This window comes from Anopheles coluzzii, chromosome 2 (assembly GCF_943734685.1).
Source record: "Anopheles coluzzii chromosome 2, AcolN3, whole genome shotgun sequence".
Taxonomy (NCBI): domain Eukaryota; kingdom Metazoa; phylum Arthropoda; class Insecta; order Diptera; family Culicidae; genus Anopheles; species Anopheles coluzzii.
Window position 1 is genome coordinate 59240294 of NC_064670.1, and position 11191 is coordinate 59251484.

Consider the following 11191-nt stretch of genomic DNA (forward strand, 5'->3'; position numbering starts at 1 on the left):
CGGCTCCAAACTAACGGTTCAATGGAGACTGTTGTGTTCGGATGGCCGAGAGTATACACAATTTATATTTACACCGAACACGTAATAAACAATACACAATACTTTATTACACGATCAGCCCTTGTGTTCCCGACGGTGTCCCACGAGCGTCTGGCGCTCTCTCGTCTGCTAACCGCTCATCAGTCACTCAGTGGCTGCATACGTTCTTAACGCCGAATAAAGGGAGCCTTCCACTTCGTGACCACAACATCTCCCCCTTTTTAATAGCGTAGGTACGGATCGAACCGACGTGAAGCTCTTCTAGACCGAGAAGAGCGACGTGGTGAACGTTGATGCTGAGGAATAGATCGATGTGGGGGAAGAGATGGCGGCTCAGTTGGAGTCGCCACTGGCGGTGCAAGTTGTGTTGGATAAACATCTGGGAGCACTGATGGTGTAACGGGTATGCTCCAAGAATCCAATAATACATCCAACGGTAATGGATTGAAACGTTCCGTCATGGGACCCTGGCTGTTGAATGGTCCACGCCTTTTCAGTTGATTAATGTGTCTAATGACGCTGCGATGACCAGTCAAGTACCTCGTAGGTAACATTTCCACGTTTCCGAATCACTCTTCCTGGAACCCAATGTTAATTGTTCCTACTATACGCCTTAGCATAGACAAGGTCATCACGCTCGAACGATCTTTCATTCCCTTCTCTAAAGTCATGTTGAATTTTCCTTGGGGGACGGAGTAAATCAAAACACGTTCGTATAGGTCGTCCAAACATAACTTCAGCAGGTGTTTTGTTTTGCTCTAACTGAGGGTTTGGCGTGGTTCGATATGTCTGTAGGAATAGGCCCAGTGCTTCCTGCAGCGGTGCTCCTCCTACTCTTATCTTGGTTAACGAGCGCTTAAACGTATCTACGAATCTTTCTGCCTGCCCGTTCGATTGCGGATGAAACGGGGCAGACGTAATGTGATGCACACCATTACTCAAACAGAACTCCGAAAACTCACCGCTGGTGAATTGTGTGCCATTGTCGCTCACCAGTGTCGTTGGCATACCGAAACGCGCGAACAACCCTCTCAAGATGCTAACGGTTATGCGGGCTGTGATACTAGCCGTCCGGATGATCTCTGGCCACTTAGTATGCGCATCGACTACTACCAAAAAATAGTCTCCATCTATTGGGCCCGCGTAGTCCACATGGACACGCTCCCATGGCGTTGTTGTCTTCGGCCACGGCAAAGGATCAGCATGAGCAGGAGATTTTGCTGCCCGAGCACATTAATGGCAATTACTGACGAGATCAATGATGTCTTCATTTAACGACGGCCAAAACACATAGCTACGCGCAATCGCCTTCATGCGCTGGATACCATGATGTCCTCGATGAAGCTGGGACAGACATTGCTTGCGTAGTTTCTCTGGTATTAACACTCTCTCTCCGACCAAAATACATCCTTCCACCGTTGAATAGTCTTCCTTCCTGCTGTGATAACGAGATGAATCTGCGCCAAGGGCAATATTACGTGGCCACCCGTTTTTTATGTAGCAATGCAACTTCCTTGCTATAGGATCACGATTCGTTTCTCGAGCGACCTCTCTAAAAATCAAGGGAAACGTAACTAAAGCGCTTGTTGCAATAGACTTTACATCCATCTCTAGTGCAACAGAAGCGATTACACAATCCTCATCCGGTTTATCATGCTTGTTAATTAGCCTGGAGAGTACATCGGCATTTCCGAATGATTCGGTGCGTACATATTCAATGCCGAAATCGTATGACAATAGCGTGAGCGCAAAACGCTGCAAGCGGTTGGCAGTGTAGACTGGGATCCCTTTTTTCGACCCAAAGATCCGCAGTAGTGGACGATGATCTGTCTGAAGCTGGAAACGCCTTCCAAATATCATCTTGTGGAATTTCGTTACCGCGAAGATGATTGCCAGTCCTTCACGATCTATTTGACTATATCCTTCTTCTGTTTTTGTAAGTGCTCTAGAGGCATGTTCAACCACACGTATGGTACCATTGGGAAACATGTGGCTAATAGTGGCACCAATACCTATTGATGATGCATCTGCCGATACTATTATTTTATGCCTTGGATCATAATGCGTTAACAACAAGTTCGATGATAGCAAGGATTTAAATCTTTCAAACGCTCTTTTACAATCGGCGGTCCATCGAAACTGTGCATTTGTCTTCAATAAGTTATCCAGTGGATATCGCAACTCTCTCATATTTGGGATAAATCTGGCATAATAATTTATGGCTCCTAGAAAGGATCGGACGCCGCTCACATCTGTTGGTTCTGGAAGCCTTTTTATGACATCGATCTTCGCTGGATCGGGGCGCAATCCGTGGGTGTCGATGATGTAACCCAAATATCTTAGTTGCTGAACCTTAAAAGCGCATTTTTCCGATCGAATGCTGAATCCATACTCTTGAATCCTTTTCAAAACTGCCATTAAATTCGCTTCATGCTCTTGTTCAGTGGCTCCTCCGACAATGATGTCGTCCATGTAACATGACACTCCTTTTACACCAGCCAGCATTGTGTCGATAAGCTGCTGGAACGCTGCTGGAGCAATCTTAATACCAGGCGGCAATCTATTGTAGGTGAATAAACCTCGATGCGTATTGATGGTGAGTAAAGATCGGTAGGCAGGGTCGATTTCTACCTGTAAGAAAGCATCGGATAGATCAATTTTGCTAAATATTTTGCATTGCGATAGTCTAGCGAAGATATCTTCAGGTAATGGTAAAGGATACTCATGTTGCTGCAACGCGTCATTTAGTCCAGTTGAGTAGTCCCCGCAAAGCCGAATGCTGCCGTTTGCCTTGCGGACGACGACGATAGGTGCTGCCCATTCAGAGTAATCCGTTGGAGATATTATGCTCATCTGCTCTAGTCGATCGAGTTCCTTGTCGACTAACTCCTGTACTGCATAAGCTACCGGTCGCTTTGGGCAGAATACTGGACGAACGTTTTCCTTCAGCTGCAGTTTTACACTAGCCTTTGTGCACAGACCCATGCCGTTGAAGACCTCTTAAAATCTCCGCTCAACCGTCTTAGAGTAATCCTCAGATCGAGCAAACCACGAAGCAAAGGTCATTTTTGCTTCCTCCTCGAAGTGGAACTCCTTTATGTGGTGCGATAAAGAATCGAGTATTTGCTCTGCAAAAGGTGCGGAAGTTAATACATGTTCTGGGGGCTTGGCAGTTGCCGAATTATTTTGCATTAATGTGAGTTGGCTTATCTGTTTCTGCATTAAAATGATCAGTTGCATCATTTGCTCCGATTACGCTGCTTGGTGCGATGACGTTGCTTGGTGCGATGACGCTGCTTGGTGCGATGACCCTTCAACAAAATTCTGCGATGGCGCTGGATTGCTGAGGGCATTGCACTTTGTAGATTTGGTGGCACTGCTACTAATGATGGCTGCTGCGGCTGCTGCGGCATACTTGCTGCACCGGGAACGCTGTACCAATTTTGCGATGCTCGACGCTGCTCTTCCGATGGGGGCTGATCTCCTGGGCTGTTCATTCTTCTCCGCTTCCGTAACGATGGAATTGTTGCAGTACGCACAGAACACCCGATAAAACAAATTAAATACGACCCGAGACGCGGTACGATCACGCGACGCACATACACACGCGCGACGCTAGCACGAGAGTTATAGCAATGACTGACACACGCATAACACGTAAACTTTACTCGAAAAAACTCCCAAAAGTCTATTTTGTTTTCCTCGTCGCCACTGTTGTGTTCGGATGGCCGAGAGTATACACAATTTATATTTACACCGAACACGTAATAAACAATACACAATACTTTATTACACGATCAGCCCTTGTGTTCCCGACGGTGTCCCACGAGCGTCTGGCGCTCTCTCGTCTGCTAACCGCTCATCAGTCACTCAGTGGCTGCATACGTTCTTAACGCCGAATAAAGGGAGCCTTCCACTTCGTGACCACAACAGAGACGATATTAAGTTAGCCTAAAATAAACGAATCTATCTTCTCGTGAATGTAGAAGCTAACACTCGATGTGATTGTTTTATTATCGTACATGACTTGCATCGTTTAGAGTTCATTTACATGGCTATTTAGACGTACACTCTTAAAAAATTTTGCCGAATCTCGGTTAATTTTTGCCGAGATTTGCACAACTGAGATCTCGGCAAAGATCTCGGTAAAATTTCTGTTTCCGACATCTCGGTTAATGTCATTTTGTTTTGACGTTTACGTTTAACCGAGATTTTCGGTTGGAGCAAATCGAGATTTCGGCTAAATATAAAAACATTTTATTTTTATTTTAGTGATTTTATTTGCGTATCAAATGGGTTTGTTTGATGTGATGGAAAGCGTTGGGACACCCCGGTACCAAAATCCATGCGACTTTTCGCTAACGGATTGATTAAATGGCGCCCGATTAGACGATCCGATAGAAGCACTTTTCAGGCTTAACGGATTGAGCGAGATACACCGTCGCGGCGACACGATACATGTTGCATACATGTGTACTACATTTTAAGAGCCCCCCTCGCTTTCTTTCGGATTGCAATGAGTTCAGACACACTTAAAACTTCGTTTAACATATTTCATATTCGTTTTTTATTTTTCACTTTCTTTTCTGAAGTACATTCTTTCATACACACATCCTCCCCCAGGTATTTTTCGAAGAAACTAAAAAAAAACTAACGTACACAACTAGATCCGCGAGAGAGTGCGAATCGGCAAAGAAAAAAAAACATACACACACACACACACACACACACACACACACCTCCTCCTCCCCTTGGTGTTTTTCGCAAAGTGATCCCGTAGAACGTGAACGCAAAAACACACACACAAAGCACGCAGGCAAGCACACACACACCTCACTCCTCCCCCCCCCCCCCCACGTGTTTTCGCAAGGTGATTCCGTAGGAGATCGCCAAACAGCAAAAGCACACATACACACACATACACAGCCACGCACGCATGCAAGCACACATACACACACATACACAGCCACGCACGCATGCAAGCACACATACACACACACATACACACATACCTACCCTTCCCCCTCTCTTGGTGTTTTTCGCAAGGTGATCCCGTAGGATCTCGTTATGCGAAGCGGCAAAAACACACACAGCCACGCACGCAGACATGCACACACATACACACACATAGACGCGCGCGCGCACGCACGCACGAACGCACGAGGGAGCGTAAAGGTTCTATACGTTGCCGGTCTCCCCCTCCCGTGTTCTCGTTCTCCCAGAAGGCTGATGTGTGCACGTTTGTGCGTGTACCTTTGCCGTCCTGTAAGCTGGAGGATTAGTTCAGCGCTGTTGAAGAAATGAAAGTTAAGAATAAGATTACTCACTCTTTTTTCGTATGCTTTGTGTGTTTTCATAACTTACCTTATTGCAAACAAAATCCGGAATGAATCTCCTCGTTTCGAATATTCCGCATTCGATCACATCCTCGGCGATGCTCGACACCATCAGTGGATGAAAGCAGGAAAAGAAACAAAGAAAATAATCAGTTACCATCAACATCACTTTACTCTCACACTTTTACATCGGTCTATGAGTCTTACCTTTTCAATTTCACTAAAACAAACAGGGATGGAACCAAATCCAGAACACCAAAATCACACACGATTTCTGGAGCAAACCGACACATCCTCCCCTCCAATTGTTTGCCACAGACTGACGTGTGTGTGAGCAGCAATGTTCTTGAAGCGGTCAGCAACGGTAAAGCACACACAAGAAGAAGCGAGACGGCTATACGAGTAGCGAATTACGCCGCCGCACACACAGCGCGCGTCATAATTTTATGCGCGAAAATCTTGAAATTTAAGTTATTCATGACAAATTGTATCGACATTTTCATACTCTGACGAACTTTTATGAAAGATATGTAAAAACTTAATGTAATGCAATTAAATTCAGTGCAATATCATTAGCAGAACATAAAATTTTGATATTTGTTTGTAAAGTCAGATCCTAGGAGCTACTACTTTTTTGAACAATAAGTGTAGAAACACAAATTTTGGTCCAGAACAGCAACAGGGAAGATGTCGTACGCTGAGTGTGGAGATGTGTAAAATCATGAAAACAGTGTAAAATAAAAGTTGATGTTTTACGAGAAGCTATTTTGACACGCGGGGTAAAATGGGCATAGCCCTGGGGCAAAATGGGCATATGTAAATTTTACGTCCGTTAGTGGCTATATGCGACAATGGACAATACACACACGAACATAAATATAGTTATAAACTTAACGGATGCTTTATTGCTTAGTTGTGTACGCCGCGCTGCCCCGATGCGAAGTGTCTTCTGCTCTTCGCGCAGCAGCCGAACGATCCACCCCGACCGATCGCTCTCAGGCGCTCACGGCTCGTCAACTGCAGTAAGAGCGGCTTACTGCAGAGAGAGCACGCGAGCAGCTGGCTGCATTCTTTCATCTAACATCTCCCCCTCTTTTTAAAACCGACGGTACACGTCGAACCGACTGGGCGGTTTTCTAACTCTAGAAGACCGTCGTGGCACCTGGGCCGAAGCACACGATGGAACAGGTCGTGTCGTCGGGCGTGTGTATGTCGCTGGCGATGTAGCGGGAACATAAGGACCGTTGGTCTCGGATGACGGCTGATGAGGGGACACAGAGATGTCCACATGCTCGGGGTCGACTGGCTGTGGTGGTATGCGGGACGTGCCAGTAGATGGTTGCGGTGTTAGCTGCCAAGTATCCAACAAAACATCTATCGGCAGCTTACGATGGGTGACCGAAGCCGGAACGTGATGATGCCTCTCGTAGCGCTTGCGTATCTGGTTAATATGAGATCTAAACATTTTCTGATCATCCGTTCCAATCATATACATGACATGACCTATTTGCTTAACAATTGTACCAGCTACCCATCTCCATCCGTTACCTGCGAAGCGTTTAAAATAGACTAGATCGTTGGGTTGGAACTGTCTGCTTGGTTTCGGTTCGTTTTCCATACTAATGGTTTCAGGACTTGGTGGACGGAGCAGGTTTAAAGTTGTGCGCATTTGCCTTCCCAACATGATATCCGCCGGTGACTTAGCATTTCCTAACGAAGGGTTTGGCGAACTTCGATATACTAGTAGGAATGTATCCAGCGCTTCTTGTAGTGAGGTACCATCCACAGATATCTTTCTGACTGTTCGCTTGAAAGTGTCCACAAATCTTTCAGCTTGCCCGTTAGATTGCGGATGGTAGGGGGCCGTTGTGATGTGTTCGATGCCATTGCGGTCGCAGAATAGTCCGAACTCCTCGCTGGTGAACTGCGTACCGTTGTCCGATACCAACGTTTTCGGGATTCCAAAACGAGCGAAAAGTGAGCGTAACATGGCTATAGTAGCTTTCGCTGTAACATTACTGGTACGGATTATTTCGGGCCATTTAGAAAACGAATCTACGACAATTAAGTAATAATCACCGTCTAGTGGGCCCGCAAAATCGACGTGTAAACGTTGCCATGGGCCTGCTGCCCTCGGCCATGGTACCGGAGCGGAATGTGCGGGTGATTTGGCAGCTGCTTGACATGGGTGACATGTCTTCACCCATTCCTCGATGTCAGCATCTATTGTAGGCCAATAAAAGAAACTCCTAGCTAACGCTTTCATACGCTGCACTCCTGGATGGCCCTGATGCACCTGCTGAAGACATTTTTGTTGTAGCTTTTTAGGGATTACCACCCTCTCACCGAAAAGAATGCAATTCTCTACGGTTGTTAGTGCATCTTTCCTGGCATTAAAACGAGCAAGCTCATCGGTAAACGCTGCGTTTCTGGGCCAGCCTTCGCTGATGTAAACTGACACCTTTTTCAGAAGTGGGTCTCGTTTTGTTTCTCTGGCGAGATCAGCAAAGTTCAGCGGTAGTGAATCAAGCGCGCTTATTGCCACCGATTTAATGTCTTCTTCCAAGTTCACGCTTGCTATAACACAGTCTTCATCTGGCTTGGTGTGCGTGTTAATGAGTCGTGAGAGCAAATCAGCATTTCCGAAATCGTCGGTGCGCACGTACTCAATGTTAAAATCGTAGGCCAGCAAAGTAAGCGCGAAACGCTGAAGACGGTTAGCAGTAAATATTGGGATGCCTTTCTTCGATCCGAATATATGCAGTAGAGGTCGATGATCAGTCTGAAGCGTAAAATGCCTACCAAAAATCATTTTGTGGAACTTTTTTACTGCGTAAATGATCGCTAGTCCCTCTCGATCGATCTGGCTGTACTGACGTTCTGCCTCAGTAAGGGCACGAGAAGCGTGTTGTACTACACGTCTGAGACCATTGGGGTACAGATGGCTTATAGTTGCCCCAAGGCCAATTGATGATGCGTCCGCCGAGATCACAATCTTTTCTTGCGGATCGTAGTGAGCCAATTGTAGGTCTGACGATAAAATCGTCTTAAACTCTCTGAAAACCCGTTTACATTCCGACGACCAATGAAATGGAGTATTTGCCTTGAGTAAATTATCCAAAGGATGCCTCAACTTTCTCATGTCTGGTATAAACTTCCCGTAGAAGTTGATTGCACCCAAAAAGGATCTAACACCGGTGACATCTGTTGGTTCAGCAAGATTTTTGATAACCTGGATTTTTGCGGGATCAGGCCTTAGTCCACGACGATCAATTACGTGTCCGAGATATGTTATTTGCTGCATTTTAAATGCGCATTTATCAACACGAATCGTGAATCCAAAGTCTTGAATGCGTTGGAATACTTTGGCTAAAATCTCGTCGTGCTCTTTTTCTGAAGTGCCCCCGACTATAATGTCATCCAGGTATCCAGAAACGTTATTTAGACCGGCTAACATTTTGTCCATGATCATCTGGAACGCAGCTGGAGCGACCTTAACTCCTGGTGGAAGGCGGTTATAATGATATAACCCGCGATGCGTATTTATTGTAAGCAGTGGGCGGTACTGCGGCTCGACTTCCACTTGCAGAAAAGCATCGGTTAGGTCTATCTTGCTGAAAATTATTGAATTAGCCAACTTTGAAAATATGTCATCCGGTAAAGGCAACGGGTAATCATTTGGCTGTAGCGCATCGTTGAGGCCAGTGGAGTAATCTCCACATATGCGAATGGCACCATTTGCTTTTTTTACTACAACGACCGGTGCTGCCCATTGTGAAAACTTCACTGGAGTTATTACTCCTATGCCCTGAAGTCGATCTAGCTCTCGGTCTACTGCTTCTTGTACGGCGTAAGCCACTGGTCGTTTAGGGCGAAACACAGGGCGACTATTTTCTTTTATAGCAAAAGATACGTTTCCTTTCTTACAAAGTCCGGTTCCTTGGAATACTTTAGGAAAACGTTCTTGCCACGTTCTTTGCGACGTGAATTTAGTACCTCGTACTTGGCAGCAGAAATTATCTATTGGTAAAGACCAAAGAGCAAAAAGATCGATGAGGTCAGCACCTAAAAGCATTAAACGTGTCGGGGAAACAGTAATTGTAGCTTCTTTGGTCTGATTGCCTACACTGGCTTTGCATACAAATTCCCCGTCTAGTGCCAAATTAGTGCCAGAAGCTGATCGTGCAACCACTGCCGGTGGTGATAATGTCGGACTGCCAATCTTTTTCCAAGCTTCACGATCAATGACTGTGATGTCAGATGCCGTATCAAGCTGCAGACGGACGGGCGTGCCATTCATTGCAATAGTGACATATCTGCGGCGTTTCTGAACACTATGCACGTTCACCGTAACTACTCTGGTCTGTGTTTTGCCTTGCTTTTTATATTTCGGCTTATTATACTTCTGGCGATTTGCTGTTTTGCAGAAACCCTCTTTGTGTCCCGTTCTGGAACAGATCGTACACTGGTGTGCTTGATATCTGCAGTCATGCACCCAGTGTGTACCTCCGCAGAGCCAACATGGTTTGCTGGGATTCGCTTTTGAGGCATTTGGAAACTTTTTCTGAGGGTAGGGCGTTTTCAGGTTCACTGCCAAAACTCGATCATTTCCCGGTGTCTCGATCATCGCACTATCTTTTTTTAAATTTCCCAATCTACTGCATTCGGCGGCTAGCTGTTGCAACGTCATGCTATGGTCCTCTATTTTTGCCAGCAAGCGTGTTCGTATGTCTGCATCAGTCTCGTCCTTCATACCACAGACGAATAGCAAGCACTTGAAGTCCTCCTCGTTGAGCTTGCCGAGCTCGAATTCAACGGCCGCCTTGTTGATTCGACAGGCATAACTTAGATGGTCTTCGTTCCGCTTCTTCACTAACTGCAGGCATCTGAATCGCTTACTCAGCAGCGATTCCTGGTAGTCGTAGAGGGTTGACAGCTTTTCCACCGTTTGCTCGAGCGAAAAATCGGACGGGCGGCTTGGCAGGATGAAACTCAAATAACGGTCATGCTCGGCAGCTCCCAGTTTCCGCAGCAATAACCGGACTTTCGCAGCATCGTCGATCCTAGCAGCATCTTTCTGGAACAAGTCTACGTAGCGTGAGTACCAGTTTTTGAACGTGATTCCCGTGTCCGTATCGAACCGGAACTCTGAAATATTTCGAGACAAGGAATCAATTATTTGTTCATGACTAAAACTGGTTGTTGCAGCGCCGTGACTTATAAGGCGTTGCTGCAAAAACTCATTCAGAATCTTCTGTTGCTGGGCCATTTGCTGTTGAAGCAAATTTAACGTTTTCAGCATCGGGTCATCATGCTGCTCCAGACGTTGCGCCTGCGATGGCGCGGGCGCCTGCGATGGCGCGGGCGCTTGCAATGGCGCTGGAGTGAAAAACGATGGCGCTGGACCTGGCAGCGATGGCGGCGGCGCGAATGCAGTTCCTTCCCGGCGTCCACTATACTGCTCCTGGGTTGAGAAAACTCCTTGCAGCAGGCCGCTTGGATGCGCGGCTTGGACAGGAACGGGAACACGGCCTTGCGACAATCGTCGTTGATCGGCATCTCCAAAAAGGTCACCAGAGTTCACTTCGTCCGTCTCCATCCTTCGACGTTTCCGACGCGGTGAAGGTATTTTAACACACGCACATACGATACGCGATCACACAATACGAATAAACGAACACGTTAAAAGGTCCCGATCGGCACACGAGATAAAATGCACACGTTAAAATTGGGTTATAAACACGCAAACTAGCGGTATATTATAAAACTTTATCCTCGTCGCCACTTTTACGTCCGTTAGTGGCTATATGCGACAA

The 11191-nt window shown here is 46.3% G+C and overlaps 3 protein-coding genes across 3 annotated transcripts in view; all 3 read right to left on the minus strand.

Annotated features, from left to right (window-relative positions):
- LOC125906447 (uncharacterized) overlaps positions 1-11191 on the minus strand; it is an 82977-nt gene that overhangs the window by 46777 nt on the left and 25009 nt on the right. The gene's annotated exons all lie outside the window — the stretch shown is intronic.
- LOC120949073 (uncharacterized protein K02A2.6-like) lies at positions 83-3997 on the minus strand. The gene has a single exon (XM_040366057.2). The coding sequence runs from the start codon at positions 3022-3024 to the stop codon at positions 1273-1275; it is 1752 nt and encodes a 583-aa protein (XP_040221991.2). The 5' UTR covers positions 3025-3997; the 3' UTR covers positions 83-1272.
- Positions 6055-11065, minus strand: LOC125906436 (uncharacterized protein K02A2.6-like). The gene has a single exon (XM_049605212.1). The coding sequence runs from the start codon at positions 10972-10974 to the stop codon at positions 6472-6474; it is 4503 nt and encodes a 1500-aa protein (XP_049461169.1). The 5' UTR covers positions 10975-11065; the 3' UTR covers positions 6055-6471.

Excerpts from the sequence above, each read along its gene's own strand:
- LOC120949073 (XM_040366057.2), bottom strand. The coding sequence starts at position 3,024 with ATGGGTCTGTGCACAAAGGCTAGTGTAAAACTGCAGCTGAAGGAAAAC.
- LOC125906436 (XM_049605212.1), bottom strand. The coding sequence starts at position 10,974 with ATGGAGACGGACGAAGTGAACTCTGGTGACCTTTTTGGAGATGCCGAT.